At 42.9% G+C, this 26,885-nt stretch overlaps 1 protein-coding gene across 1 annotated transcript in view; it reads left to right on the top strand.

Annotated features, from left to right (window-relative positions):
• The window catches only part of Tmtc1 (transmembrane O-mannosyltransferase targeting cadherins 1), a 208,037-nt gene that overhangs the window by 124,328 nt on the left and 56,824 nt on the right, over positions 1-26,885 (top strand). The window contains exons 9-10 of the mRNA XM_034511599.2: positions 12,253-12,374; positions 24,746-24,913. Coding sequence (XP_034367490.1) covers positions 12,253-12,374; positions 24,746-24,913 — 290 coding nt within the window. The remainder of the gene's footprint in view (positions 1-12,252; positions 12,375-24,745; positions 24,914-26,885) is intronic.

Below are 26,885 nucleotides of genomic sequence, written 5' to 3'. Positions count from 1 at the left end.
AACCTACCTACTGCTCTGATGTTTGTGTCCCAGTTGGAAGACTCACCAAATATCTAATGGAAGAATTAGAATGTTTTGTATTACTAACAAGTGTTCATGCATCACTAGCAGCTTTATTTCTTTTTCTTGATTTGTATGCTCTGTGATTGTCAGTGGAATTTAGTGTCCACAATGAATGCTTTGATTTAGTTCTGAAAGGTAATCTTCACTTTTATATGCATGTGTATATGTGTGTGTGCACGTGTGTACACACAACACAGGACAGATTGATTATTGAGTATTTTCTTCAGTCATCCTCTCTACCTATTTATTTTTATTTTTATTTTTTGAGGCAAATCTCTCACTGAGCCTGGAGCTCACTGGTTAGATTATCTGACTAGTCATCAAGCCCCACGCTGCTCTTCTCTACCTATCAGCCTTGCGGTTACGAACACTCATTGCTGTGCCCAGCTTTAGACGTGGGTGTTGGGGATCAAACTCAAGTCTTCATGCAGACACGGAAAGCACTCAGGGACTCTAAGCACTCTAATCTCCCTCGTTCCACAATCTTCTTTTTAATACATGCTATTCCTTTTAATTTAATGAATCATTCTATTGAACTAACCTGTTACCACGTAGCTGTATGTACCATACAGTTCTGATAACTTTAAACTTAAAAGGGCAACAATATTTTTATAACTCCTCAAAAGCCATCCAGTCCTTCCTGTTTCGATCAGAACATAAAGTTTTATTTAAATGAGCATATATTTTCATCTTGTTCTCAGCCATGAAATATGTAATTATGAATTGCAGAGATAAAAGTGGCAAGAACAAGCAGCTGAGAACAAAAAGCCTCTTGTGTTGCTTATTGAATTGGAAAATACGAGACAGGAATGGATTGTCAGGTTCTTTAGAAGGTGGGTCTATCATATCCAGGGGGTACATGAATACAGCATGGGAGAGCTACCCCTAATTAAAAAGAAAATATGCATTCTTATGTGTATATTGCTTAAAGAGCAGAGTCACTGGAAACCAACTTTGTGATGGGAGCCTTAGTGTTTCTGTCTCTGTTCTTGTACAGGATAAGTTCTATGGAACTTTTTTCTCACTTACAGTATATTAAGGATAAATAAAGCCATGTTCAGAGCATCTCAGCAAGATAAGCTAGCCATAGAAAGTGCTGCCTGTATATGGATGACATCCTGTCTCAAATCCAATGCCCCATGGACTGCAGAATGAGCCCATCAGCCTGTTTCCACAGCCTTCCTTGTCCCAGTGCATTCTGCTGTCCACCTGAACCAGGATTCTTAAGTTTCCCCTCGTCCCCTACTCTAGTGTATCTAAATAATTCATGCCAACCATACTGAGAACACTTTCCCCCATCTTCTGTGTCATTACCTGGTCCAAGGCATAATTCTTTATTGCCCAGATTATTGTCCTGCCCTGACTGGCCTCCTTATTCCTGCCTTGTTGGTCTAGCCTGTTCTCAATTCAGAATTTTGTTTTTTATTCTATAGAGACTGCCATGGCCCCCATCTCTCTTCTCTCTCTCTCTCTCTCTCTCTCTCTCTCTCTCTCTCTCTCTCTCTCTCTCTCTCTCTCTCTCTGTGTGTGTGTGTGTTGGTCATAGTGTGCCTGTGATTGTGGAGTCAGGAGGTACCCAGGCTACAACAAAACCATCTGTTAAATATTAGTTCAGGGAGGCAGTGTCACCTGTTATATCAGATTATTTATAATCTTTTTAAGTGGCTGTTTCCTAAGTGACACCATACCCAGAATAATAAAAACTTTTACCTGCTTCATTGCTGTTTTGAGAGCAGAGATCTGACAAAGTCCCCAGTGCCCTGTTGTGTGATTGCTACAGAAGGCACCTTTCCTGAAAACATCTTTTCTTCTTTTAGAAACATGATTTCATGTAGCCAAGGCTATCCTGGAGCTAGGGCTTCTCTGAATTTACCCCTATGCATGCTAGGATTACATACAAGTTACCAGGTCTGAATCATGGAAGATTCTGGTAGGAGAGCTGGAGGGCAGAGGAAGAAGTCCCTGGAGCTTCATAAAACCAGTATGTTCCTCCAAATAGTGATTGCATTTGGGCAGAGTCTTGTAGAAGACATGCTTTTTGTGTTTGTAGTCCATCTGGCTCTGATTTCCAGAGGCCTCATTTACAAAATGACCTGGCAAGTTCAAGACGCCAAACTGGCTATGGGCTTGTAATCTATGAGTCTGGCATTTGGTATTGAACAACAATTAATTGGGAAGCACACTTACTAATGTTGCCTCCTTGGCACTTCCCTGAAAATTGTTTCAGGCACCAAGGTTGTTTGGATTTGAGTGACTGGCCAGTAAACTTGGGTTTTCATAAATTTTGGCTCTCATCATGTCAGTGGCTTCACTTGAGAATAATTGACCACCACTTGCTAAGGAAACACATTACTGTTTGTTTTTCTACCTAGAATGTGTTTCTCTTAGTACCTTACAAGCATTACCCAAGAAAGCATGACTCCCACGTCGGGACCGTTGGGTCGATTTTGTTTTCTAACATCAAATCTTGCCTCTTACAGTGTTGCTGTCCACTCTGCCCGGCTTGGGGGCCACTGTGTCCCGGCCAGAGCTGCTGCTCCGGTCCGAGGGTCAGAGTCTAGCAAGAAAGAGAGTGGGAATGGAGGGGAAAGAGCCTTGAAGAATGGAGACAAGACAGAGGGTCTGATCAAGTCTCATTTATTGAAAGGAAATCCGGGGTATTTATACACTTTGCCACATGCCTTGCAGGCATGGATACCACATGTGCCTTGCAGCTGGGGCACTAAACAGCAAAACAAGATATGCAGGATAAACAAGATGTTTATCAGAGTGTGCTCAGCTATTGTGGGCTGTTGAAAACAAGTCTCTTGTCAGGGTATATTGCCTGAGATAGCTGCAAAGATGATAGCCACTTTCTGCTAGGAGTCGGCTCCCAACATTACATTACAGTGCCTCTCACTAAACACCCATGTTAGAGATTCAGATTGCTCTGCTTGATGGGAACAGGCCCTTTGGTGGGTGGCTCTTCCTTGCTTTGAAACAAGAAAGTCGGTGAGTACATGTCTGAACTTGGAAAATGAGAGGTGTTGGAAAGCATTTTAAACCCCGAAGCCTTGTTTTCCATCCTTTGCCCCATGTCATTAGTCCAATAAATCTAAGCTGTGGTAAGTAAGTTGTTTGAACCCACAGTGAAAGGTGAGGGAAGACTGCCAGGTCAGTAATTTCTGAAGAGAGCCCATTAACTGCCTCTGTGAGAAAGAAATTATCCATCAGGCTTTTACCACCTCAGAAGCGGAAAAGCAGGGCAGGTCCCCTGAATTGCAACACATTGTGGTAGAGAAGACATTTTGATTCTGGGTAAAGACACTGGCTGGGCACAGAAACCAAATCTACCTTATGGTAACTCTCTAGAACTTCAGTTCCATGCCTGAATCTCAGTGTCCTTTTTCTTTATTGCTTAGGAAAGAGGATTCCCACCCAGTCTTGTCACCCATGTGAAGTAATCTACCATATAAGTATGTTGTAAGACAAGAAAATCTCCTTGTCTCTTTCTTAGCAGAAAGATGTTAATGGCATCCTACATTGGTGGGCTTTGGTGGGGGGATGAAAGAGGAGGTGAACTGGTTTTGCTTATTAGAAGTCCCTGCACACACAAGATTGGTAGGAAAACATTTCTGCCAGCTTCACACATCCATAGGACAAATTCACTTAGAAATACATGCCTGGTTCATGCTCTGTCTGTTTCCTCAGGTTCAGCAGAGGTTGTCCAGTCACCAGCCTGCTGCATTAAAATCATTCTCATTCCTCAGTGAGTCCTAAGTATCTGTAGTTCATCTCGATCTGATTTCAGAGGCCTCGTTTACAAAATGACCTGGCAAATTCAAGTCACCAAATTGGCTATGGGCTTGTAATCCATGAGTCTGGCAAAGAATGATTAACTGTTATTCCCTTCCCACCCTTCCTGAGATACTCTTGAGAAGTTAAGCTTGTTGACCTTGGATCTGGAATGTTTTCCTAAGACGATGGTCTCTAGACTGAGGGACAATGGCATAGTCCCTGGCCTGATGTGCTGATGGGACCTGGCTGAGCTCTTAAGTCGTAGGTCAGGTCATTGGGACTTTGACTGCACTTGCTCTTCTTTTGCTCTTGGTCAGTATGACAGGATTAGTCCTCAAGGTGACAGGCTTGTGGTGATGACTTAGTCCTTGAAGTGATGGGTTTAGTTCTTGAGGTGATGGGCTTAGTCCTTGAGGTGATGGACTATAGGATCAAATGCAGTAATCTAACCGATGATGGACTGAAACTTTCAGAATTGAGGAAAACAAACTTTAGTTTTTCAATTGATTACCACAGCAGCAGATAGCTGACTAACACAGTAGCATTCCAGTGTCATGGTCATTGCCATCCTGCCAACCAAGCCTATTGTTAAGTCTAGGCTTCTAAGAAGCAGACTTTCCCTTCCCACTCCTGACACACACAGGACAAGATTAATCTACCCACCTTTGTTCTTTAGCTTTGCATAGGCTCCTGTGACTCAACTCCTGAAGCCCGGGTGTCTGAGGTCTCACTGTACTCCCCTAAGTTCATCTTTATTTCTGAGTCCTTTCTATCTGAAATTCATCTGTCTGAGTAAATCCCAATTATAAATCACATTACATTCCTAGAAGGGCCATGCTCAGCAGTTTGTAAATCATTGAACACTGAAGAGATAAGTTTAGAAGAAGAATAAGATTAAACTTCAGAAGGCCGTTGTCCCTCGGCTTGCTCTGCATCTCTGTGGTCACTAAAATTAATTTAATTTTTTGACTTGCTTTGCAAAGAAAAATTCTATCATAGTGTTTGATTTGTCATGCCAAAAGTAACCACCATTATCTTTCCCACAGTCCTTTTTAGATGTAATACTGATTTTTTTTAATTCAGTTACCAAAGTCAGTAAAATCTACCTTTAAGACTCTCTCTCTCTCTCTCTCTCTCTCTCTCTCTCTCTCTCTCTCTGTGTGTGTGTGTGTGTGTGTGTGTGTGTGTGTGTGTGTAGGCCATAGAGAGGATGGCTTGTAGGAGTTCTCTCCTTCTACCACATGGATCACAGCTATCAAACTCAGGTGGCCAGGCTTGGTGGAGGCATCTTTATCCATGGAGCCATCTCACTGGCCCAGCATGTTAATCCACTGTAGGCAGTGAGCATGTGTTGTGTGTCTGGTCTCAGAGGCTGGGCTTCAGGAGAGTGATGGACCATCTCAAACTATTTCTTGGTTCTCTCAAGCAGAACACATGACAGGGCACATGTGCTGTGTAGCCTGTAGGATTGTGTTTATCTGATGCCCTCTGTGAGTCACCCTAAGGGATGAAATTTTCTACACTATGCAGCACCTTATCTGGCTTCCTCGCACTGACGCATCTGATCTGCGGTTGATGTTCTTACCCTGACACTTCTTCCTACACACTTGACTTTGGCTGTAGCAGGAGGACAGACTTTGTAGTTAGTCAGACCTCAGGTGTTTTATTTTGTTTTAAGAGAGAGTCCCATGGGCTGGAGAGATGGTTCAGTGGTAAGGTGCTTATTTTTACAGAGGATTTCGAAGACCTGAATTTGAATTCCCAGAATCCACACGAAAGTGCTGGTAACCTTAATGCTGGAAAGCAGAGCCAGGTAGAGCCTGTAGGCTCACTGGTTAGCCAGCATAACCCAAGCAATGAGCTTTGAGGTTCCTTAAATACTATCTCAAATGCAAAGTAAACTGTAGATAAAGACACCAGTGTGGACCTCTGACCTCTACACATACCCTCACTGGTCAGCACACACTTCCTCACATACCTGCACACACATACATAACACAGAGAAGGGAGGTGTGAGTTTCACTATTGTACTGACTAGTTTTGTGTAACAACTTGACAGAAGCTTAGAGTCATTAGAGAGGAAGGAGCCTCTGTTGAAGAAATGCCTCCATGAGATGCAGCTGTAAGGAATTTTCTCATTTAATGATTAAGTGGGGAGGGCCCAGCCCATTATGGGTGATGCCATCTCTGGGCTGGTTGTCCTGGGTTCTATAAGAAGACACACTGAGCAAGCCAGGGAAGCAAGCCAGTAAGCAGTACCCTCCATGGCCTCTGTATCAGCTCCTGCCTCCAGGTTCCTGTCCTAATTTCCTCCAACAATGGACTATTATCTGGAAGTGTAAGCCAAATAAACCCTTTCGTCTTCAACTTGCTTTTTGGTCATGGTGTTTTATTTGCAGCAATAGAAATCTGACTAAGACAACTCTGTAGCCCAGGTTGAACTTAAATTCTCAATGTTTAAATTTATCAAGTCTGGGGTGGCAAGTGTGTACCACCATGTCTAGCTTTCAGCTCTTAGTTTGAAACCTTTATTTTCTAAGTGGATTGGCAGGTAAGTGTCAAAAGCCACACCCCGAAGTTAAATGACAACCTTGTGAGTGTGTTCCTGCCACCCTTCTGTCCTCCACCAATGCAGCTTAGAAGATGGCTTCTGATGGCCTGAGGTATGACACATTCTGTGGCTCACAGAGGGTCTTACTTACACATGGCGTAGACCCTTAGAAGACAACTCATCTTGCCACTTCCTTCCATCTCTGACTTAATCCTTTCTAAAACAAAAACATGTAGCTTTCTACTACTTGCTTTGGTGTTTGCTCAAAACCAAAGCCAGTGATGAAGAACCATCCCAGACTTCTGAGTGTTTCCATAAACTACTGGAATATTTTCATTCTAATTAGGTAAAGATGTATTTATTAGCATTTTCTACTTTACTGACTTCTCTTAACGCCTTCTGAGTGCTTACTTAGCTTAGAGTAAATGTGTGTTTTTGTACTTACTATCCTGTAGCTTACCTTTGAAGATATCTGCCTTAATTTTTAAAAAACATTTAACAACACATTTAAACAGAAATTTGACTTTACATTTACAAGTAAAGTTTTAAATTAGCTTATGCTCAGAGTAAGAGAGTCTGAGCACTTTAGCATCCCACCTCATTTAACCTTGTTGTGTAGCTGTATAATTGCACACTTCAATGAGGTAAGAAGTAGAATCTCGGGAACCAGTGTTGGCAAGAAAGTTCAGACTGTTAATTAAATACAAATCAAACACAAAGCTTTGTTAGGAAAAAAAAAAACAACCAAGGTTCAAAATCAAAGACCAGAACTCCAAAATGTCGGTTTTGAATGCTGTGATTAAACCCGCCTCTGGCTCTGTTCATTAGGGGATCTGGCAATGCCTTTTGGCCAAGAGTCTAGGCTGGGAAAAGGCTGTATTTAAATTGGCTGAGAGAAGGCATGGAGTTATGTACTCTCCTTTTGTCTCAGAAGGGGTATAGTCTCTCCATTCGTTTCTCCCTTCAAATTTTCACTCTGAGCATTTACAAAGAAACATCAACACTCCAGAAAGTCAGGAAATTATACCACCAGTCCGAGCCAGGCAGAAGGCAGGGCAGCCAACTGCTGTTGCTGAAGCTACTCTGCCACAGCTGGGTTCGTCCCACCAACATCAGGCTAGGAGAAGAAATGGTATACAGCCTGGGGTCTGGAGTATGCTCATGTCCTAGGAGACCATACTTGACCCTCCTTAGAGATCTGTCAGGGGCCCTGGCTGAGTGTGTAGAATGAGTGAGGCAGCTGTAACTAGCCCCCAGGAATCAGCTTTGAAGTTTGTGTTTGTGTGCATGCACACACACAAATACATGTGGAGCCAAAGAACAACTTTGACTGTCATTCTTCTGGAACCAGCCCCCTTGCTTTTTGAGACAAGGTCTTTTACTGGCCTGGAGTTCATCAGATAGGCCAGGCAGGTTGTGTAGTGAACCACAGAGATCTACCCATTTCCACTTCTACATTGAGACTACAGGACATGCTACCACATCTGACTTTTTATATGGGTGTTAGGGATCCACTCAGATCCTCATGCTTACAATTTACCAACTAACCTATCTCCCCAGACCCCATGTTTACTGTTTTTATACAATACTATACATTTTTATAGCCTCACTAATTTTAAAAATAAGAGATTTACCAAAGGGCTGAAACCTTAACCAGAAAAGCAGTGATTAATACATATGAAGACAGGAACATGTCTGGTGTTCTGGAGCCTGCCCCATCAGCTTACTTGTGCGAGCCTGGTCTCTGTTTTCCTGAGCATGGGCACCAGCTCTGGTGAGGTTCCCCTTTGGCTCTCTCATGGTATGGATGGAATGTGCACATAGCTCTCATTTGTATGTCTTCCTCATAAAGCCTAAAGGGTCCACTTATGGAGCTCGTGCTAATGACTACATCAAATCTAATCACTTTGCAAGACCCCAGCTCTGAATGCCATTATCAGGTTAAGTTTTCCTACTCTTAATAATTTTAACATGAGCTTTGGGATTAAACTCCTACATGACTGTGTAGGAATGATCAGTATTCAAAGCCTAACATAGAGATTCTAGGCAGAAGCTGTGTCATAGACAGGTAAGACAATCAATCATTGCCAGAGAGAGGCAGAATCAGGAAAGGCCGATAGGGTAAGAATGTAAACAGTCATCCAGTACTTGACAGGTAATAGCATCACTAGGGAATGGATTCAGGGTCCTTAGTGCAGAACAAATGAAGTCTCTGCCCCAAACAGCCATGTTGTTCTGCTTTCCTCTACCCAGCATGCTCTGTTGCAGTCTGGAAACTGTCTTGGTTCCTAAAGTAGAGTTCTGAGAGTAAGTTTCTCACCTGGCACAATCCATTATCTTCATCATCAATATCATTGCTAAACATAACAATGTTTGTGGTATTTCAAACGAACCATACAGTTAGATCTACTAAAGTGGAGAATCAGAAATGGTTTTCTTATGGATTTTTAGCTTTCAAAGGGCCAAAAATGAAAAACAGCTATCTATACAAACCAAAAGTGGGCAAAAAGATTACTTCAAGATACTCAATATAGAATTGGAGTTAATAAGGAATCAGAAATACAGGAGACACTCTGGGGATTAACTTCAGTATTCGCTAGTAAGAAACCGCTGACATGGTAGCACAGGATTCTGGGGAGGGTTCTTGAACTGAAATTCCCTTAGTCACCTTAGACTGTTACCTGAATTATAAGAATAGTGCCCTGGTTAACTGTCAACTAGACAAAACTGAATTATCACGCAAGAGAATCCCAATTAAGGAATTTTGTAGGCCAGATTGGCACCCATGGGCATGTCTGTGGGGAGCTGTCTTGATTATTGATAGAGGAGACCCAGCCCACTGTAGGCATCCCCATTCCCTAGGCAAGTGGTCCTAAACTGCATAAAAACTGAACATAAGCCTGCCTTCCAACCAGAAAGTCACCAAGGTTCCTGTCTCACTTCTTTGGCTGTGAACTGAGTTCCTTGGTTAGAGGTTATGGTCTGTAGAATAGCAGTCTTCACCTGCCTTCAAATTCCCACCTTGACTTCCCCCCAGTGATGGACTGATTTGGACTTGTAAGCCCAACAAACCCTTTCTTCCTCTAGTTTGCTTTTGGACAGAGTGTTTTATCACAGCAACAGAAAGGAAACAAAAACAGACAGCCTGAGGCTTATAGCACAATCAACTGGCTTCTCATTTTTTTCTTCTCTTTTTTATTTTTATTTGTCAATTTTAGGAGAGCCTAGAAATACACACGAATACACACACACATGTATGTGATAGATACACACCACATTCCTCTGCATCACCTGATTTGAAAGCTACTAAAATAACCTTTATCCCTTTTCTTCTATGGAGTTAGAGTCCTTCAGGTCATTACTAACAGAAAGAAATCATTTGAGTGTATCTGTTCAAATTATATAGAATCTCTCAGGGAGATTTTATTACTCTGTATGTACTAGTTAATAAGACAAAGATTTTAATAAAGTCTGGTGACAAATCTTTTACTTTGTATACTTAGAGCATCTTGCAGTTCCTAGTAGGAAATTTTATTTATATTTGCGATATTGCCTTTTTCTTTTCTAGGTATTAAAAATAATATACTACTTTAAATGTTTATGAGAACTATTAAGGATGCAGTATGTGATATGGAAAGTGCTACTTGGTTTCCTTTGATTTTCATCAGCATGTGTTAATTATATATAATAATGAGTTTCATTATGTCATTTCATACATTATATATTTTTAACACAATTGCCCCTCTATTATTTTTCTTGTTCCCCTCCCTCTCTACTCATCTTCCTATCTTGTACTCTTCTGTTTTCATTGTTTTATTTAAATTATTTCATTAGGGTTTCTTATAGGATACCGAGTGAAGGGTTATGTACAGGAGTGTGGACTGCTCACTTGTGGCTATCCCACTATGGAAGTGCCTCTTCCTCCCCTAGAAACCCTTAGTTGCCTATAGACCTGGTTACCATCTTGAACTTTTTGTTTGTTTTTGAAACACAGTCTCACTGTACAGCCCAGGGTAGCCTGGGACTGGCTGCCTCCTTCTACCTCTGCCTTCTGAGTCTGGGGAATCAGAACTACTAAGTGCAACAGCATCCAACATACTCAGCTGTACTTTAACTAAAAGTCTTCAAGCACATCGGCTGCAGATAACACATGGAAGTACGATTCTATCTACAGTGTCCATTACAATATCTAAAGATAAAAACAGCCACTTTTTCTTCTTTTTAAAAACTATTTTTACTTAAAAGAATTTCTAAATTTAAATATATTTGATCATATTCTTCCCTGCCCACAAATTTGTCCAGATCCTCTCTTCCTCCCTACCCACCCAACTTTAACTTCTTTCTTATAAAACAAACCCAAAATACAATACAACAAAACTACCAAAACTAAGAAAACAGAACACAATATCACATAAAAAGAAACAATACAAAAGCACCAAACTATAACCAAATAAAAGTACACGAAAAATTGCCCATTACTTGTTGATTAATACTCCTAAACATGAGATCTGCTGGGAAGCAGTTGATATGCCCAGTGCCATGTGCCCTGGGGAAAAATGCTTTTCCTAGCAGGTATAAGATGACATTTCCACTGTTTACCCTAGTAGCTAGGCTTACATCCCCCTCTTCTTCCTCCTCCTCCTCCTCCTTCTCCTTCTTCTTCCTTTTAAATATAACAAAGTATACAATACAACAAAAACTATCATATTAAAGTCAGGCAAGACAGACCAACAGGAAAAAAAAGCCCAAGAGAAGACACAAGAATCAGAGGACAACTTGTTCACATGCTCAGGAACCTCATTTAAAAAAAAAAAAAAAAAACAAAAAAAAAAACCACTAAACTGGAAGCCAGAATGTAAGCACAGAGGACCTGGTGAAATCTTGTGCTGGCCCTGTGCATCCTGCCCCAGTCTTGGTGAGCTCATATGAGCTTTGCTCACGTTGACTTAAAGAGCCTTGTTTTCTTGGTGTCCCTCATGGCCCCTGACTCCTATATTCTTTCCACCTCATCTTCCACAGAGGGTTCCCTGAGCTCTGAGGGGGGGGGGTTGGTTTTTTGGTTTGGTTTGGGTTTGTTCCTTATTTGTTCTGATTCTTTGGTTAATAGCTTCATTGGAAATTAATTTTTCTTTAATTACACAAAGGTTTAGAAACATTACAAATACTAAGAAAAGGTCCTTTACCAATTTACTGAGTTTTCATAGTGTTGTTTTTAATTTAAATAAATGTGCAGCTTCTCCTGGTAACCCATGTCTAGGGGAAGCTAAGGGAAGGTTGTTGTATGTCAAAGCCAGTCAGAGATGCATGGAGATGGGGGTGGGGGTACATAGGTAGTTCTTTTCTCAAACAACAAACAACAAATAACCAACCAAATAAGCTCAAATATGAATCTGCTTTAGTTTGAGAGGTACCAAGAAACTTATAATTCAGCTGCCCCCCACTGGCACCCTCAATTTTACCATCAGAATTGCATTTCTTGTATGCAAAGCTTGACTCCTGCTAGTGACCCTTTTGGCCTCTTCTTTAAGAGAGGCTACCACATTATCTCAGTACCTGGCTCTGCCTAACTGCTTTGCCTCTGTACAGTCCTGAGGCTATGAGGGAGGGGTGAGGACAGGCTGAGCAGCACCTTCTCAGGCAGTGGTCAGTGGTCACTACCAACTGTGCCTGTTTCAGACGTCTGTGCTGACAGGTGTGTATTGGGCAGGCTAGCACCTCTAGGCAGGTCTTCCTGTGGTCAGTTTAGCTCTCTGATGTGTCCATTTGGTCATCACCGAGAACCTGAGGATCAGATGGTGACTTGATGTCTGAGGCACAGTTGAGTAGAGATCCATGTGTTCTTTCCCTGTTGTGTGTTTCAGAAGCTGGAGCACAAGGAAGTGTTGGCCGGCTTGCTGTTCCTCGTGTTCCCGTTCATTCCAGCCAGCAACCTCTTCTTCAGGGTGGGCTTTGTGGTGGCCGAGAGAGTCCTGTACATGCCTAGGTAATTACCCTGACTGGTTGCACAAGCTCCAGGAGCTCCAGAAAGACAGTCCTGTGTAAGACAGTGGTGTCCTTCTGAGCCTTGGTGTCATTCCCTCAACCGGGAGAAGGTGTGTGGGAGCAGGTCTGTCATGCCCTGTAGCTCTGAGAGGCTCACCTGAGGGGAACAGTGGGTCAGACCCTGTTTGCTCTTGCTTGTGCTATAGCTCACAGGCTGAGAGGTGAAAGCCACACAATTTGAACAGGAATTACCACTTCCGATATTCAGGATATAAGCAGCAGTGGCTTACCATATTGTCATTGTCCTAATGTGTTTTATTATTATAACTGTGATTTTTTTTAAAAGGGTTTATTTTATGTATGTGAGTACACTGTAGCTGTCTTCAGACACACCAGAGGAGGGCATCCATTCTCATCGCAGATGGTTGTGAGCCACCATGTGGTTGCTGGGAATTGAACTCAGGACCTTTGGAAGAGCAGTCTGTGCTCTTAACCGCTGAGCCATCTCTCCAGCCCATAACTGTGATATTTTAACACTTGATGAATTGCCTGATATTACTATGTTTAGTATTCTCTTTATTTCCCCCTTTTAATTTACAAAGCAGGAATTAATCTTTAAAAAAATTATCTTTGGGGAAAATGATTTTAAAATAACAAAGGATGTTTAGCTGTGGCTCACAAATTGCTAGCGTTAGAATACTGCCCTTTGTTCTAGCTTGTGTGTCATCTTATTCAGTGTCAGTGTCCCAAGGCCAAGGATGCTTTTCCAGATGCATGGAACTTCACTGAATCAGGAGACAGTTTTGATCTGACATTTACTAGTCATGTGACCTTGAACAGGGTATGAAGCCTTTTTATATCAGATTTTCTCATTTTTAAAAGGGAGAACATTGTGGTACACACTTATAGTCCCAGCACTTGGGACGTGTGGCAGGAAAATCAGGAGTTCAAGGTCACCCTTGACTAGAATCAGTCCAGGGACAGCTTTGTAAGACAGAACATAAATGCTACCTGTTCTAAGAACTAAGCTGAGCTTAGCAGCATTTCAGACTGCCCTTTTGTTTTAGGTGGTCTGATTCAGGTGAAAATAAAACTGCATTATAAAGAAAATGTCAGTATTTCCCAGAGCAAGTGTCTGCCTCTGAGAACCAGCCCAGATTTATTTATGTCAAACTCAGTAAAGAGTCTAAAATAACCCAGAAAATGACTGTCCTTTCCTCACATAGGCCCTGGCTTGCTACCTAACAACACCATCACTGAGAGATGCTTCTTCCTACCAGTGACTGTGGTTACAGATTGGTTTTGATGCTACTTATGTTGATTCAGCGCCCCCCCCCCCCAATTACATGGGAATCTTCATGTCCTGAATGTAAGATGCTGCAGGTCCCTGTCCCCAGTTGACTTTGATTGGTAAATAAAGTTGCCAGTGGCTAATGGCTGGCCAGGGAAACAGAGGTGGGACTTTGAGGATTCCTGGGCAAGGAATGCAGGACAGAGGAAGAAGAAGAACTACTGTGCCAGGGAAACAGAAAGATCAGGCCTGAGAAGTGCAGGACAGAGAAACCACCAACATATAAGAGGCCAAAGTGGCCAAAATGGAATGTAAGTTTTAGTGATGATTCAGGAACATCAGAGGGGAGAGTGTATTAGCCATGTGGAGGTTTGGGACTGGCCCTGCCATTGAGCTGCTTAGGGCATATTAAATATAAGGCTTTGTGTGTGTGTGTGTGTGTGTGTGTGTGTGTGTGTGTCTTTCATTCCAGAATCCACAACATTGGGGCAGTAGCTGCTAGGCAAGTAGAGCAGATTAGTTGTCTACAGCTAGACTGTTGTCCATGTTACCACTGTGCCCAGCATGGCTACAGCCCCTGCAGAGGGGTAGTCTTAGCAAAGACCAAAGCCTCTTGATCAAAGGTTGGGTGACTTCCTACTCTTGAACCATGGTCCTGGGGCTGCTAGAAGGTCAGGTGACTTAAGCCCTCACTTGAGTTCTTAGTCATAACCACATGTAAGTTGAAGTGGTGAGGATGAGAGGCATAAACAGTCATGCAGGCTAGTGCAGAAACCCAGAAAACAGTAGCACCTTTCATGTCCCTGACCAGAGACTGGACATGGCCATGCTTCTGCCCTGGCCAGAGGCACAAAATGCCAGAAGTCTCAGTCTCTGTCTCTCTCTCTGTCTCTCTCTCTCTCCAGAGTCTCACTACATGGCAATGGCCAGCCTAGAATGTAGACCAAGCTGGCCTTGAACTCAGAGATCTGCCTGCTTCTACTTTCCCATGTACTTTACCAATATAGAGGAATGCAGCACCATACCCAGGTAGGGTCTCAGCTCCTGAGGACCTGTTAGAATCTTAAAGTTGTTATATATGGATGCCTAGGGAGAAGGTTATTGAAGGGAAAGTTTCAATATATTAGCTCCTGGTTAAAAGAGTAGACTCTACCTCTGGCCCTCAAAGGAGACATAACATTTTGATCAGCTCCAAAGATTAGAACATTTTACATTATTGTCTCCTCCCTTTAGAGTTAATACAGCTTTAAAAAAAAAAAAAAAAAAAAAAAGGTAATGTAGCTGGCTTGTCAGTCACCTCACCAGCAAATCACCCCTCAAGAAGAGTGTGATACCTAAAGCCATGCTAAGGAAATGGAGGGAATAATTATTGCTTTGATAAGACAATGCACTTCTTCCCCAAAACACTAGTCCTGTGCAGTCACTCACAAAGCCCCTGCCATATAGCTCTGTTAAATTTGCTTTTTTCCCCTGAGTTACTTTCCTTTTCTTTTTCTATTCCTTTTTTCAAAGCCTGCACACGCTTTCCTTACACTTTGAGATTTCTTACTCGTCTGAAGCCACAGACACATACACACTAACTTGCTTTCAAATGATGTTCTCTCTCCCTCTCCCTGTCCCCCTCCCCCTTCCCCTCTCCCTCCCCCTCCCTCTTCCCCTCCTCCTCTCCCTCCCCCTCCCTCTTCCCCTCCTCCTCTCCCTCCCCCTCCCTCTTCCCTTCCTCCTCTCCCTCTCCATCTTTCTTCCCTTCTGGCAACTGCTAGGATTGAAGCTTGTCTACCCTATTGTTTTTCTCTCAAACTCCAATGAAATTGTTCTCGAGTTTCCTTTCAAGTCCTATGGATAGGGATCCACAAAAGGAAGCCTGGATTTCACTAGTAATTAAAAGAAAGGAGTGAAGGAGAAAGGGAAGTAAAAGAGGGAGAAAAGGATGCCTAGCTGTCAGTGTTTCTGGAGACAATGAGCTTCCTACCCCGTTGTATGCTTGTTTTGTGATGTTATGCAACCACTGGCCTTGGATGCTCCTACCTGACCACAGAGAAGCCCAATCCAGCCTCCTAGAAATTTGTCTGTGTTCAGCAGCCTACAGGGACTGATTTGTCTATTTTACTAGAAAAAAAAAAAGCCAGATTGAGCCTGACTCACAGTGCCCTTTTATCTTCCTCCTTTGTGATTAACAATGCACAAGCCACTCAAACTCTATGGCTTCTGTTCTCCTTCCAGGCTAACCCAGAAAAGTGCCTTTTCTTATTTGCTGCCAGAAACTTTTGGATAAAAGAGACAGAACTTGGCTATTTGCTTGGCTTCTGGGGTTAGAGTTTTGCCATCAAAACACACTGAAATAACATTTTCTTGCTCTGATAAATGCCACTTTTGTGCACTTCATGTTTGAGCAGACAAGGGAGTCTGGGGCTAAAGTCATTCTTTTACAGAAATTTTGCTCTTTGATTCTGACTCCGAGAGAAGCATATAATTTTATGGATATCTTTTTGCATTTTATATAAAAAGACATAGTAGAAAGCTCAGAAAAAACAAAACAGAAGACCATAAAATTCCATAGAATCAATGAAGCAACAATGGTTGATGAAATCTAACCTGCATTGCAGGTTGTGGTCTTTCTGTTCTAGAAAGCAGATCGCCCAGATACTGCAGGAGAGCTTGAATGAGCAGAGAAGGGCACAGACTGTGCAGGAATCAGGGAAGGCTGAAGTTCAATAGTGTGTGTCTGGGTGGAAGAAAAGAATCACCCCCACATGCTTAAAAAATATTAGATGTGAGCTTGTTGGGGACACATATATCAATACCAAATTTGTGTAAGGGAAGATTTGCATATGTGTTTGTTTCTGAGGTATGTGAATGTCAGTATAAGTATATGATCACATTTATTTCACATATTACCTGTCTGTCTTACATTGTATGACATTTATATCATATACCATAATAGATCAATCCAATACTTGAAGCAAATACTACTGTACAGGTGAGATTGTAGTTTCAAAGATATTTTTCATGAGTGTTCTTACAATGGTTGGAATTGTCCCATAAACCAGATGCTTTGTTTAAGCAGGACTTAAATAAGCAGGACCGAGTTTATTTATAGCTCTAATCACATGCTGTAACCATGTAAAGAGTGTCTTAAAGTTTGTATTCCTGCACAGAACATCATGTAAAAAGCAAGTTGGGGAGGAAAGGGTTTATTCAGCTTATACTTCTACATTGCTGTTCACCACCAAAGGAAGTCAGGACAGGAACTCACACAGGGCAGGAACCTGGAGACAGAAGCTGATGCGGAGACCATGGATGAATGCTACTTACTGGCTTGCTTCCTCTGACTTGCTCTGCTTGCTTTCTTATAGAACCCAGAACTACCAGCCCAGGGATGGCACCACCCACAATGGGATAGGCCCTATCCCCTTGATCACTAACTGAGAAAATGCCTTACAGCTGGATCTCCTGGAGGCACTTCCTCAACTGAGGCTCCTTTCTCTGTGATAACTCCAGCTTGTGTCAAGTTGACACACAAAACCAGCCAGTACAACTGACCTCTTGTCAACTTAACACACAAACACATCACTATTAAGCCTGAACCTATATTTTCTTATTGATCCTTAAGATCTAAATAACTTTAAAAGTCCCAAAGTCTTTATATATTAAAATTTCAATCCCTTTAAAATATCCAATCTCTTTTAAAATTCAAAATCTTTTTACAATTCAAAGTCTCTTGACTGTGGGTTCCACTAAAATACTTTTTTACGTCAAGAGGGAAAAATATCAGGGCACAGTCACAATCAAAAGCAAAATCAAACTCTAACTATCCAATGTCTTGGATCCACTCACAATCTTCTGGGTTCCTCCAAGGGCTTGGATCACTTCTCCAGCTCTGCCCTTTGTAGCACAACCTTGTCTTCTAGGCTTCAGCTGCCTGTACTCCACTGTTGCTGCTGTTCTTGGTGGTCATCTCATGGTACTGGCATCTCCAAAGCACTGCTATCTTCTGCTGCAACTAGGCTTTACCAGTAGCCTCTCATAGGCACTTTTCATAGTGCTAAGCCTCAACTTCCATACATGACTCCTTCAGTCCTAGGCCTTCAACTGCCACTGAGGCTGCACCTTCACCACTGGGCTCTCCTGGCTTCTCACAGTGCCAATTATCAGCTGCTCTTCAAGATCTCTTCATGTTTCAAAACCAGTACCACCTGGCTGACTCTTATACATTACCAAGTCTAGCTGTCAACACAAGGTACAGCTGTGGCTGGCACTGGACTACAACTTCTCTGTGCTCTCAGGAAACACTTCCCAGAAGATTCCACCTTAGTGATGCTGGTCTCCTCTTAATTACTGCTAATTTCTTAGCTTCAGCTAACCATCATCAGTCCTCCCAGTAATGCAAAGGCTTCGATTTAGTGGTTCTGGTATCTTGTTAATCACAGCTCATTCTTCAGCCCCAGCTAACCAAAACCACAGAATCTTCACAATCAAAATAGCAATAAGATAAGAGACCCTGATAAGAGTCTTCAATCTTCCCTCTGAAAATTTCACAAACCAGGCCTCTATCATTTGCATTGTTCTCAACATTATCTTCCAAGCTCCTACAGAACATCCCACAGAGCTCTTAACACCCAATGGCTCTTCTAGCCCAAAGTTCCAAAGTCCTTCCACAGTCCTCCCCAAAGCATGGTCAGGTTGTCACAGGAATACCCTACTCCTGGTACCAACTTCTGTCTTAGTTAGGGTTTTACTGCTGTGAACAGATACCATGACCAAGGCAACTCAAAAGAACAACATTTAATTGGGGCTGGCTTACAGGTTTAGAGGTTCAGTCCATTATCATCAAGGCAGAAATATGGCAGCATCCAGACAAGCATGGTGCAGGAGGAGCTGAGAGCTCTACATCTTCATCTAAAGGCTGATAGCAGAATACTGGCTTCCAGGCAGCTAGGATGAGGGTCTTTAATCTCACACCCACAGTGACACACCTACTTCAACAGGGCCACACCTTGTGGTGGCACTCCTTAGGCCAAGCATATACAAACCATCACAAAGAGTAATACAGCAAAAGCATTCACAGGCAGGAAAACACTGTATATGGCAATATGGCTCCTCCTGTTTTACTCAGTTTCTGAAACATGTTTGTATACATTATTTCATGCTTTCATTTGAAGCAGGTATGTAGGCAGTATCAATCCCATAATACACAGCTAAGCCTCCAAGTGGTTAAACTACTCATCCTGGACTCATCCTGTTTCTGATTCTCTGATTGCTCAGAAGTTCCCTTTCCTGAAGCTTCCAGTGGTCTGAACCTGGGACCCTGCACACCCTCTCCTTATTAGTCACCTGAGGTCTCAGCACTGCTGTGTTTGCAGGAGCCTGGTGCAGAGACAACTGTTGTGACCTAGAACATGCTCAGATCTTAGATTCCTTCCCTTCTACTTTGTTTAGCAGAAACTAAGTGCCTACTTCTAATATTATTATAGCACAAGAATCTTAATGTTACCATTTATTATTTAATGTGCAGTGGGCATGTGTGGCATTAAATCATGTCGCTTTACAAAGGAAGGCAATAAGAGCTGGTGAATTTAAATAATTTGCCCAAGATTAGCGAATATTAGGGTTGAGATGTAGAGCAAGGATTTTGTCCAACATCAGAGACTTGCTTTGTTTACCAGGAAAGGCCTCATAAATCTTAGCACTGTTAGGTGGACTGTGAGTGAGGAAGGAAGCATTGTATCATCAAAGGCCCAAGGAAGAATCATGTCAGTTATCAGAATGGGAGCCAATGGCTGTTTCCCTTGGTCATCCTGGGGGTACACTGGAAAATGACACAACAATCTTTCATAGAGAATCACACATAATGAAACCTTCCATCTCATCTTAGGAGCACAGCACCTCATGCAGGGGCCACATGAGGGAGCTGCTCAGTGGGGCCACTGGGATGCTTTTCTTAGACTAATTGAACTCTCACCTCTAAATAAATTTAGTCTTCTGGAGAGTTTTCTATTAAATATTTGAGATGGAGAAAAAGTAGGGCAGAAGTAGGGGTGTTCTTAGGTACTGGGAAGATGTGGGGGTGATCTTAGAAGCTGGCAGCTTCTGAGTAGTCCAATGGCTTGGGACACAGCTACCTGCAGCTCTCAGCTTAGTGTGGCTGGGCTTTGGTTCTGAACCACATGGGGGATAGCACCCATGAGATGGGAATAAAAACTTACTGTGAGATGTCTTGTGAGAAGAGACATCAATGGGGCAGAATGAAGTAAAGGATGTGCCCCTTTAGACCCTACAGAGAATTTAAAAGTGGTAAAATTAAAGGGCTATGTCCCTCTTGTAATATTAGTTTTATCTGTAGATAATCTCAGTGGATCATTTAAGCTTGTTCACAAATTAAAAGGTAGGCTTTGAGCTGTGCTTGGTGGTAAGCCTGTGATCCTAGCCACCTCCCAAGTCCTTCCAAGTGTGACTACCTTGATTAAATCTTTCTTCTGATTGTCACTATTAATTTAGCCTTTTAATTGGCTTACTGAAGATGGGTGGCAAAATCTGGCTGTGACCCTAAGTCCAATAACGCCTTCAAGTCTGATAATCTGATTTTGATTCCTGTAAATCACATGGTAGAAGGAGAAAACCTGCTCCTAGAAGTTGTTCTCAGACCTCCATATGTGTATACCTCTCCCTCTCCCCCTCCCAATCTCCCCCTTCCCTCTCTTCCCTCCCTCCCTCCCTCCCTCTCTTCCCTCCCTCCCTCCCTCCCTCCCTCCCTCCCTCCCTCCCTCCCTCCTTCCCTCCCTCCCCTAAAAAAGAGAGAAAGGAAGAAAATGGATCCTAGTGATGAGTACAGCCATTTGCTTATAGCTCTGTAGGTTCGTGAAATGCTCCCAAATTTGAGCTATTGTCTTATGGCTCTGCAGGTTCTGACTCTGTCCAATGCTGGGTTTGTATGGGCTCCTGAGTGTGATGCGTGGAAATCTCTGGTCAGCAGCCCAGAGGATCCTTAATCAGGGTAACCAGAGCAAGGTAGGCTCAGGTTCCATCTCCCTGGAAACAAAAGCATGTAGGTTCTTATTTGCTTGATTTTCCACTTTCTCTGTGAGGCCTGGTCCTGCCCCTGGCAATGGAAAGAGCATGTTTCTTTTGACTGCTACTGGGAACTGCACTAAAACAGATGTTGAAGGATGAAGTTTCAGAATGGAGGAGTGTATCAGTCACTGCAGTGTTTGGATCTGAAAGAATGTAACGGTTCTCAAGAAATTGCAAACCTAGCAGAGATTATTTTCTGTGGCTTAACATTTCTGAAGCCATGTGTCAATTCAAGGACTTTGGGAAAAAACAGTTTATCATGTTACTTGATTCAAAAATCTATGCCAAATGGTATGGAGGGGTTCTTCTTCATTCTCACAGAGCAGGGGTCAGCAAACGGTGTGGCCGATGAGTCAGGTCTGGCCCTCTACTGTTTTTACAAATAAATTTTGTTGGAGCACAGACATGCCTATGCATTTACACAGTATGTGCTTGCTTTCACACAAGCAGAACATGAAGGAGAGATAACAGAGGTATTGTGGCCTACATAGAGATAAAGAGAACTTAACCTCTGCTCTCCAAAGGTCTGGCTATTTATGTCTAATAAAGGGAATTGACCATAAGTAGACTGATAGGAGACAAAGCAAACAAATATATTGATGTGCAACAGAGGGCACAGTAGCTCTCAGCTCAGAGAAGGTCAAGGCTTCTATGCTCTCCTCTTAGGGAAGAGACCAGTGGGGGCCAAAGAGCAGACAGTGGCTGGCACAAAGTGCTCTCTGTGGTGATTGGTTTTAGTCTCTTCTGTGATAGGAATTTATGTTACATCCCTAAGATCCAGTCTTTAGGAAGATAGAGGAACGAGAAAGCTCTTTCATGTGTTTCTGAGAAAACAGGATTGAGAAAAAAAGAGAAAGGGAAGGTGGGATTGGAAGGTCAGAGAGACCTTGAGGCTGCTGCTTCAGTCTAGCAGGTAAATGTAGGGCACTTGGGGGATAATGCTTTGTGAGCCCCAATATATAAAACTGTGCCATTTAGTGGCTACCCTTTTAGAGAAGGGATTTGCAAGCCTCTCAATTTTAGCATTCTATCAAAGTCTGTATTTCTGGATTGTTGAGTGCTTGCTAGCTTTGGGGCTGTAGGTAAGTTATTTAACTCATCTGAGTTTTTAGTTTCTTCACTTAAGACATGGATGACACAGAGGATTTGAACCTCAAGTTAGATAACATATACAAAATACTATCTTTGCCCTGAAAATGCTGTGGAAAGCTCAAAAGAAGCACTTAGCACATTGCTGGGCACAGAAAAAGCTATACAAAGTGGTGATGGTTTCCCTCACTGTCTTCATTTTCAGTGCACTGCTGGGTGGCCACTGGGATTCCATCCTCTTCCTTCCTGCTGCTCTGTCACAGGCATCTCTGGCTCCCACAGCTAGTGAGGTCTCTGAGTACAGAGCTAAGAGGAGAGTGAGTGAGACTGGGCACACAGGGGCCAGTCTGTTATATCAAAACCTCTACAGCAGGTCAGCATGTGGCTGAGGTTCCAAGTCTCATCCCCGGCCGGGTTAGTCTTACTGCTCCTCTGTTCACTAGATGTCTGACCTAACTCTGCACCCTTCACCACCATCCTTACCAGCATCTCCTTGGATTATGAGCCCATGGCACCTGTAACATTGAGAAGCGATGGTGCTAAGTCAAACATAGAAGCTGCTGGCCATGAAGATGAAACTCCCAACCCCTTAGCAGACTGCGTTGTGTAGAGGAGTGAGGAAAATCAGCATGAGAATGCAAAGGCCTGCATGGCATGTGCCCCATGCTTCTCAGATCTTTACTCAGGGTTCTTATTTGACCATCTATGTGGAAATACCCATCTTTCTGCTGCTTGATTTCTCATTTAGCATATTGTAACACAAGCATTGTATTTCATCTGCTCATTCACTTAATGTTTCATCCCTGTGTTCCAGAATAACTACAGTCTTGTTTATTCACTAATACGTTCTTGGTGTCTGCAATAGTCATATATACATAATGTTCATTAAATTATAATGAATGAGGGCTGGCCCTTAGGTGAGCTTGATCCTCAGCACCCATGAAGAAAATCAGCTTCCCAGAGTTGTCCTCTGATCTCCACACAAGAGGCACGCTCACACAATGATAATTTAAAACTAACATTCTTTTAAAAACAAATTATAATGCAGGAAAGAATAAAATCTAGAGGACCTTGTTATGGTCTCAGAAATATCCTGATTACCTTGTGGGATGGGAGAACCTGTCTGGGGCTAGAAGACCAGGCAGTAGGGAGCCTTACGCACTCAAGCTGCCATTATGACCAGGCCCTAAAATAATATTAGCACAATACATTTTACAGAAGCAAAAGATTTGTAGAGGAACCCTTCATCTTTAAGGTCAAATATGGAAACTATACTGAGAATTACAGGAGAGAATAGGTTTTGGAGGGGTGGGGTGGGGAACTGGAGACTATTCTGGTATGTTCTGGCACTGAAGGACTTGTACCAACTGAATTCAGTGCTTACAGTCACATCTGGGAACACAGGTAAGTTGTTGCCCCCCTTGTAGGTGGGTTGGGACCTCCTTTGGCAAACTTTCTGTTCTGAGTCTGTTCTACCTCTGTGAGTGCATCAGTGGAGGAAGGAGCCATGTGCTTTCAGAAATGTGATGCTTTGCCAAATCCTAGGAAAGCTGGAGCAAAGCCAGTGAGTAAACCTTACCAATCCAGCTCAGGAGGCAGCTGTGGTAGACTTGGAAAGTGGAAGAACCTTAACTGGTCAGCTGGGAGGCCATAGGTGATATATCTGGTCCTCAGTGACTACTATCCTGCCTAGATAGTCCACTAGTAGGACCTGCAGTGCCTCCGGCTCCGGCTCAGACACACTTTGTCATACCCTATGTTGGAGGCATAAGGAAATCCTGGACCAGAGGATCCCCTTGAGTACCATGGAAGACTCCCTTGTCTGAGGCGTTGAGCCTATGACTTCACATGTTGTGTGAGATGTAGTACCTTAGAGAACCCAGACGTGTCTGTGACAGAGGGATTCATACGTGTTCCTCCAGCACATGACAAGCCTGTTTGTCCTAGTAGCATGCCTGGGACTGCCCACCCATAATGAGCCCAACCCACAATGGCTGTCTTAGTCACTGTTCTGTTGCTGTGAAGAGACACCATGACTGTGGGGGAAAAAAAGGCTTGGGGATCCCACGGTTCCTCCTGCCATGCTGTGGGTAGTTGGCTGGGAACGCTCTGGGTTTCTCCAGCTGGAAGTTGGGCCCGGCTGTTCATTAACTAAAAGTCTCTCCCTGGCTCCTCACGGTTCCTCATAGCGGCGCAGCCCCAACACACGAGGAAGCCCTTGGGTTTCCAAAACTGGTTTATTCACATGGCGAATTGTGGACGGATCTGGATGCATACCCCTCAAACTCAGGATCGACCTGAGTTAAAAAGGGGAGGGGAGAAGGGGGGAGGGGCTGGGGAGGAATGTTTAATCGGCTCCACCTCTGGCCTTCAGGTACCTCATTAGTATGTAAATCTCTCTAGGGCCTGTTCACGCCCTCCACCTGTGTACATGACTGAAGGGTGGAGGTGAAATGGAGATTAGACCTTGTGTTAGGCCCAACACATGACCAAGGCGACTCTTATAAAAGAAAGCATTTAGTTGGGGGCTTGCTTACTTATAGTTCAGAGGTTTAGTCCATTATCAGCATGGTTGGCAGCATGGTGGCATGCAAACAGGGTGCTAGCGCAATGGCTGAGAGCCACACCCTGATATATAGACTAAGAGACGGCCAGGCATGGGCTTTGAAACCTCAAAGTTCACCACCAAGAAACATACCTGCTCCAAGGCCACACCTACACTAACAAGGCCAGACCTTCTAATACTTTAAAATAGTATCACTCCCTGGTGACAAAGATTTCATATGTATGAGCCTATGGGGGCCATTCTAATTCAAACCACCACAGTGATGCTCCTACTCACAGCAACCCCACACATGGTGCCTTCCCAACTTACTGTGACCTCTCACCCTCAGTGAGCATCCTCCTTTGCTTTGTTTCAGCATGGGCTACTGCATTCTCTTTGTGCATGGACTGAGTAAGCTCTGTGCTGGGCTGAGCCGATGCGGGGCCACCTCCCTGATGGCATCCACTGTGTTGCTGCTGCTGCTATTTTCCTGGAAAACTGTGAAGCAGAATGAAATTTGGCTGTCAAGAGAGTCCTTATTCAGGTATGATTAAACAGGTAAATGTACATTTCTTCCCTCTCTTCCGTTGATAACAGACTTGTCTCCAAAGGAAGTAACATGGTTATGACAATACGTATTAACCTAGAAAATCACTTTTAATAAATTGGGAATGATAATTTTATTTGTGAGTTTAATTTTAGATTTTTAAAAGGTGTTACATAAAATTTAACATGAACTCACTCTGAGTGGATTTATGAGAGTAAGAAGATTCTAGGTTTGTGAATTTGGGTGGAAATGCCTACTGATGAGCTGGGCTGTAGAATCAGTCACTGAAATGAAATCTACATGCCTCATTTCATCATCCAGCCAGGTTTGAGGGGAAGGTGAGCACACAGCAGGAGGGTGAGACAGGCCATGGCTCTCTGTGGAATATCTACAACATTAAATCAGAATCTACGATCTCATTGCTTATTTTAAACATTGATTTTAGGTGAGGAAATAAAAGACTTTTCTTTTTCTGCTGGTTTTTTTTCCCTCTGTGGTGCAGTTTTTCTGGACACATGTTGCTCTCAGGGCACTGAACAGACATACATGTAGACAAAACACACATACATACAAAAAAATAAGTCTTCAAAAGCAAAACAAAACAAAATGCTGAGTGTTGGCAAACCCCTGTGATCCCAGCACTTAGGAAGTGTGCACATCCATACTAGTTTATTTGTGATGAACTTTATGGTTTCTCAAGTCTCTTATTTGACATGATAAAAATAAAAAAAAGATTATAGTGCTTTAATGAAGGGTTCCCAGAGTGAACTCTAGGATCACCCCACCTAACTGGATTTGGTAATTGGACACTGTGTCCCTGTTTCTCCCTCTCCATTTTCTCTCACCACCATCCTGCTCTCTGCCTCTGTGGGTTTAAATTCTTGTACACACAGCATTTTTCCTGTGTCTTTTATAATGTCTTCCAGGTCTACTCATGTGTCACACATGGCACAATGTCCTTTTGTAAAGCTGAATAATATTCTATTGTACATAAAGGTCACAACTTATTTATTTGTTCATCTATTCATGGGCCTTATGTTACCATATCTTGATTATGGTGAATAAGGCGGAAGTTATTTGATATTGACCCTGGCAGTGATTTCTTAAAAAGCACAATAAAGGGTGAACATGGGCCAACAAAAGCAGAACTGAAGAAGGGAGGGCATATTAAACTGAAGCCTAGTGGGGCTACATCATTCACACTGAAGTTTAGTGCGGCTTCATCAAACTGCAGCCTAATGGGGCTACATCGATCACATTTATGGATAGTGGGGCTGCATCAGTCAGATTGCAAGATAGTGGGGCTGCATCAGTCAGATTGCAGGATAGTGGGACTGCATCAGTCAGATTGCAGGATAGTGGGACTGCATCAGTCAGATGATTGCAGGATAGTGGGACTACATCAGACTGCAAGGCTTTTATACCTGAGTGTAATGCTCTTGGGACTATAAAGCAGGATTGTGAATGGTGACAAGCTTGGGCTCCAAAGAATGGTTGCTTTAAACAATCCAGGAGTAAGTGTAACTGAGAGCTTAGTTAAGATGGACCCCTTGCAGACTCTAGGTGAGAATGAAAACCAGTTCAGTCATCATAGCAACAGTATAGAGATTTTGCAAGGGACTGAAAATAGAGGTATCAGTGGTCTATCAGTGTGTCTCTGGGTAAGCATCCACAGGAAGACAGACTGATACTCAGAGTCTGTACTCCTGCAGAAGGGTATAAATCTGGCTTCTACTGTGTCCAGGTCCCCTGGGCTTGTCTCTAGCTTCGCATGGCCCCATAGGCCTCTCTACAGTTGCTTGAGCCCCAGCCAGGGGGCTTTAAGTGAGGCTAAATGTAACGAGGCTGTTATTTAAACAGAATTTGTCCTAATGTATTTCCCCAGTGGGTTTTATATAGTGCATGGAATTTCCCTACTAATATTATCTCTTAATATTTAAAAATGAAATGGAAATTTCATCTTGGAGAG

Source organism: Arvicanthis niloticus, chromosome 9, assembly GCF_011762505.2.
Source record: "Arvicanthis niloticus isolate mArvNil1 chromosome 9, mArvNil1.pat.X, whole genome shotgun sequence".
In the NCBI taxonomy this organism is placed as follows: domain Eukaryota; kingdom Metazoa; phylum Chordata; class Mammalia; order Rodentia; family Muridae; genus Arvicanthis; species Arvicanthis niloticus.
This window is presented reverse-complemented; position numbering and strand designations above follow the sequence as displayed.